The following is a 6229-nucleotide window of genomic DNA, read 5'->3' on the forward strand; positions in this document are numbered from 1 at the left end:
TTGTTGTTGATGAAGGAGTCAAAAGGAAATTGAACAGGTTTGGTTTTTTTTTCAATTTTTTGTGAAATCATAGCCGGTTTTGTGGAAAGTTGGACGGGGAAATGTTCGATTAGAACAGGAGAAAGAATATAAAGTGATTTAGGGTGCAAGTATTCTGACCCTGTGTTGTTGTACCAGCTGATATTTTATAGATTTACAAGATAAAAAGAAAAATGAAAAACAAGACTAGAATTTCGGATAAAAAACTATGGAAAATTACCGATATCCCCATATGGCTGTTTGAAGAAGGCTGGCTGGGTAACAGCTACCTGAATTAGAAGTTTTTCAATATTTCTTCAGCGGAGTAGGTAAGAAAAAAACCATTAGTTTGTGTGTCGATGTGACTGAGGGATTAACAACAACAAAAACCTACCCACAATTTGTATGTGCCTATGTTGCTTCTCAATCGCTCTCTCGCACTCTCTGCTGTACAAGAAAAACTCACTGCAGAGAGCGTTGGTAAAGAAAAAACTCAAACGGGATAAGAGAGCAAGAGCAAAAGAGTCGACTGAGTGAAATTTGTGTGTCAGAGAGTACTAGCCTATAAATACCCTGTTTGGCAGCTGCGGTGGTATAGTAGCTTCTCGATACATGATACAGATACAGAACAAGTGAAGATACGCAAAGCAAAAGCCATCTGCCATTTCATATCTCTATCTATCTGTGTTATTAATTTTTAACGTAAATTACAAAAATTTAAGAAGAGTTCTATGTACGAAGAACGCTAGCTACAACAGGAACAATTGCCATTTGTGTTAACAGAAAATTGTGATAAAGTTAATAATTCTGCAAACAAATAATAATAACGAACTGTGATTGACAAAATTAATTTTTGGAAAATAGTTATCATCTTTGCAGCAATAACAAAAACACAATCATCTAACAAAAGTTGTGAAATAAAAACAAAAGACAAAAAAGCATAATTGTGATAAATCAGTTCATAACAACTTCTTGTGTCTGGCAAACCTTTACATTTAAAGGTATTTCGAAACTCGATGAACATCTTCGAGAAGTTTCGTGAATCAAAACGGACAAAGAAAAATAAATAAAAATCCGTGCAAGTTTTTCTTCACTGCAATTAACTTGAAAAATAAATTTGTTGATTTCGACCGACTAAAGAAAATTATGAAAATGGAAATTTTAGCCGTTCAGCAGTTTTACCATCCGTCAGATTTTGCCGGTTTGGGGTCTAATAAAATCAGAGGTAAGTTGAAATTCAATTTCAGAATATTAGATAGATGTTTATGATCTGAAAATGTTTGAAGTTAGGAGGTTACTTCAAAAAATAAGTATCGGAAATGATTTCAAAACCAAGCAGAAAAGTATTTTTGTGAAATTATCGTTTGCCGACGGCAAATTGTCATTTGTGTTTCTTGAACAGACAACGGTATAACGGTGATAGATTCTTGGGTGGCATAATGTAATAAATAAACGACATGTTTCAATCAGTATTCATACAGAATTTTCAACCGTTATTTTACCTTGCATCTATATGACACTATTTCCGTTTCCGTCTTTTTCTGTTGTTTTATTACTCTATGTCTCGTGCCACCCGCTGTTGCTAATAGAATTTGAAGAAACAAAAATCATGAAATTTTATTTCAATTTCATATTTTCTCAATTCTTTGTGAAAAATAATTAAGACTTTCTCCATTGCCATAAACGTATAATTACTTTTTTTTTAATTTACTACCTTCCACAATAAATCTAGTCAAACGTTTTGTGAAACAGAAGGCAATTCAATTAAAACAAAAAAAACTAAAAAAAAAAACAAAAAGAAAAACGGTTACACGCCGCCACCACCACCACCACTTCCAACCCCTGAGTCATAACGCGTAGTCGTCATTGTTGAATTTCTTTATACGCTACACATTCATGTTTCCATGCTAAAGTACAATGTGCTCGCTCGCTCGCTTGCTAGCTTGTTGTCAAGAGCCATAGAAACACTACAAGCAAGCAAACAATATTGTTGTTGTTGGTGCTTTTTGTTTGGTGTGTAACGACCTCGCTAGCAAACAACAACAAAAACTATATTTGTTTTTTTTTTTTTTTTTTTAGCGTGTGAGCTCTAGCTATTGTGGTCTGGCGTATAGACAGAGTGTAGTGTGTGCCAGCTCTAGCTTTGATTTCTTTTGTTTTTATGAAAAAATCTATGGGAGAAAAGCAGTGAGTGGTGCTACGTGCGTTTTTCCACGCACACACAAGCACACACCCATCACTGCAACAATAGAAACAACTCGAACATTCGAGAATGAGTTTTCTCAAGGGGGTTACTTCAATTCATGATTTCAAAGATAAACAATTTCACAAGCAATTTCGGTTTTATTAACTTTCAAATTTTCCTTTATTTATTTGCAGATTGGACCTCACCTTTAACTCCACCACCAGAGGCCACAACCAAGGCCACCACAAATTTGCCCTACAATCAAACAAATACCGTCAACAAAATGAAATGCAGTATTAACAATCAAAAGAACAAACGTTTGTCCGAAAGCCAAAGCAAGCGTACACCAACATCTCCAGTGCTAGCATCAACAGCTACTAATCCCAAAAACACTAACAGCAATCAGGGTACCACCACCACCCACAATAATATATACTACAGTGAAGATTTCGATGCCACAGCCATTAATGACTTGTCCCTACGTTTGCTGGATGAGCTAAGGGCCGCCAAGAGCCGTCATTTATCTTGCACTGAAGTCTCACTACCCTGTGATCTCACACCACGCATTGCAGCTGAAATTTTACGCCTATCGGAGAAGGAACCATGTGGTCTGCGCGGTTGCACCATTTACATCGAATTCGAAGATGAACCGAATAATTCCCGACGCATTGCCTCACTCAAATTGGATAAGGAAACAGTATCTACATTTGAGATATATTTGACTTTGCGCCAGGATCATCGAGGCTGGACCGCCCTGTTGCCACAGTTTATGAAGGGTCTGTCGCGTACCATAACCATTAGTCCCGAATTTAACATCACCAAGAACAAGCTATACTCTCCCTTGATGAGTAGTAGTTATAGCTATACCAGTTCTAAGGCCATTTCAACGCCCACAGCATAAATTCACCACCCCTCAGCACCCACCTTGAAAACACTCAATAATCCCACCTACAAAACAGACCCAGCTGGCAAATCTCTGCAAACAGCAACCCTTAAACCTGATATCAATGCGTGAACTGTGTCTCCTTTAGTTTTTAAGTTTCTTTTTGTGTTCTTCTTTTCTGTTGTCTGTCATTCGTGCGATTTAATTATGAAACTAAGCTATCGAATATCTTTTATACCCCTGAACCCCCACCCTGTACCAAATCCCAATGTTTGTTGTAAGAAATCCAGAATATTATCTGGAAAATTTGTCAAAACGTCCCAAGTTCTGGGATATCATTGCACATATCCCTTAACTCAAGGCTGCCAATTAGTAAACGCGAAGCAACAACAACAAAACTCATGAAAAGAATGTGATACTTATTAAGATGCTAAGTTTTAATCTAAAACAAAAACAAATCATGTGAAATATAAAATGTGTTAAAATTGCAACAAAATCTTAAAATTAAAAGCAAAACAAAACGTACTCCCCTTCCCCAAAACGATACTCCTCGAATCATTCACAAACACACACAATGTGTGTGTCTGTGGGTGAACATGTAGGTCTATCCAAGTAACGAATGTCGATTTGACTAAATTCAAAGAATTTCCAAAATTTTTTGATATTTATTTAATATTAATTATAAGTTCTTGTGTACTTTAATTTAAAAAACAAAACAAAAACGAAAGAAACTGCGATATTTTGCTTACATCCTCTCCATGTGGAGAGGTTCAAGCATTTAGTTTGTAAAAAAATCATAAAAACAAAACGCAAAACGAAATGAAATCCATTTATTTTCTTTAAAAACCATTTTCCATAATGTTCTCATTTTTATCATTTTCAAATGATATTCTTTTTTTATTGGCCATCTATCATCTTTTATTCAGTTTTGATACGCGAACATACCATAAATGTCCCATTTATAGAGTTATAAAGAAAAACTTTGTATTTATTTTAATTGTGTACGAAATAATTTTTGTCAACTTTTTGTCATAATGAAATGTATTATTTTTAATTTAAACATAAAAACACAAGAAGATGCATAAATATTCCCTGCCTCTATTTTTAATATAAGTAGCAATGGCAATGATGATGAAATATGTCCTCAACAGGAAATGAAATCGAAAATGTATTAATGTTAATATTTTTAAGTTTGTTTCAATATTTTTTATATTTAAAGAATACAAAAATCCAACAACAACAAAAACCACATGATCTTAATTTTGTAACCAAAAATAAAACAAAACAAAAAAAAACAATTAAAAAAATAAAATTAAATATAAAATGTGTTCAGAAATTGTTCTATTAGATAACTCAAAAGGGTTTCTAAAAAGGCAATGGATGGATATAAAAATTAAAAAATAAAAATATATTTTTATTGTGGGGGTAAGTTTAGAAGAAATACAGTTAGGGGGCTTGTTTTTAAAGGGGATAAACAATGGCATAAGGAAATTTAGCCTGTGAACGAGATCTCTATTCGTTTTCAAGTTTCTGAAGGCAATAGTCACCATAAAGAAATTGAGTTTAAATCATGTTTTTATCCCTCCACCAACTAAGATATTGAGGGTATATTAATTTTGTCACCTACCGATAGATACCAATGTTTTTTTTTATCAAAATGTGGAGCTTCAAAGTTAACGAGTTTTGTCGGTAACTCAAAAAATGAGTTAGACAATCCCACTACTGGTCCCACATGGTCTTCTGCTCACTTTTTATGTTTTTATTAACCCAAGGTTTGGTGTGACGATTCAATTATCGGGCCACTCCTTCTGGTTCCTCCCCCACAAAGGGCCATGAAGCTCATAAAACGTGAAGTAACATCCGATTCCATTCAGACTTGGCACATCTCAATATTTCTATCAACACAAGATCTGTCACAAAGATGGTTAAAATTGGACTGTTCCTTCTGGTACCTCCCCCACAAAGGGTAAAAGTTTTGAATAACCAAATCGATTCTAAAATCTGACATAAGCACCCAGTTCTCTTCATATTTCACACATCCCATTATTTCTACCAACACAAGATCTGCTGTGAAGATGGGATATATCGGTCCACTCCTTCTGGTACCTCCCCCACAAGGGGTCATAATTTTGAATATCCATGAAACCTGAGATGAATTTATAATTTTGCATAAAATTACATATAAATGTTCGATTTTCTTGTAAGTTTGTTATCTGTATTAGATGAAGTATGAACATTGAATAATTCGGTCGACTATATCTGGTATCTCACGTTTCAACAACATTCTCTAAAAATTTAATGGGACTTAAAACAAGTAAAAAGCCAGCCGAATTTCTGATACCCCCCACCAGGACCTTGCAAAATTTAAAACAAACTTTAAATACACTCCACCATTAGCTAAAGAAAACATTTCTATACAAAAGTATCTGGATCCAAACGTATTTCATTTTAATAATTAAATTGAAAATAATTTTGTTGATAAATGTGACTAGGATTTCCAAAATTCCGAATATCGGTGGGTACCGTTATGTGGAAACAGTGTGGACAATGTTTTGACACCGGTAGTAGAACCCATTAAGAACTACAAATACCAAATTTTATACAAATTAGTTAGAAAATGTGACAGACAGACGGACATGCAGACAGACGAACATCGATAAATCGACGTAGAATTTTACGCTGATTCTTTATAGCGTCTAATATGTGTATTTTGAGTAGTTACAAACGGAGTGACTAAGGTAATATACGCTCAATGTAAGAAACAGGGTTTTTCGGCTGGGCCGAACTTTTTATATCGTTCACAATTTGGAAAGTAACTCATGTAAACATAGGTCTGTAAATGTCGAAATTACAGTAATCGAGGGTACGCATCATTCCTATACAAAAGTATAGAGGGCTATAGAAACTATAGGATAGGGGCTATAGAAACTCCTTTACTTATATAGAAATTGTTGTCTATAAGCAGAAGAACCTATCAATTCCATAAACTGAATTGTAAGTAATTCCACACTTTTTAACGGAATACCATATTTGAAACTATTCCGTTAAAAAGTGTGGTTAAGATTGTCAAGATATCGAATATCGGGAGGTACCTATATATGGGAGCAACACGAAAACGTCGACCGATATGACTCATCTTCAAA

The 6229-nt window shown here is 34.5% G+C and overlaps 1 protein-coding gene across 1 annotated transcript; it reads left to right on the forward strand.

Moving 5' to 3' along the window:
* Window positions 1-605: 605 nt before the first annotated feature.
* LOC101900107 (protein scylla) lies at window positions 606-4493 on the forward strand. Its single transcript, XM_005188323.4, has 2 exons — window positions 606-1243; window positions 2398-4493. The coding sequence occupies exons 1-2, from the start codon at window positions 1165-1167 to the stop codon at window positions 3102-3104; spliced, it is 786 nt and encodes a 261-aa protein (XP_005188380.1). The 5' UTR covers window positions 606-1164; the 3' UTR covers window positions 3105-4493.
* Window positions 4494-6229: the final 1736 nt, after the last annotated feature.

Source organism: Musca domestica, unplaced genomic scaffold, assembly GCF_030504385.1.
Source record: "Musca domestica strain aabys unplaced genomic scaffold, Musca_domestica.polishedcontigs.V.1.1 6, whole genome shotgun sequence".
Lineage (NCBI taxonomy): Eukaryota > Metazoa > Arthropoda > Insecta > Diptera > Muscidae > Musca > Musca domestica.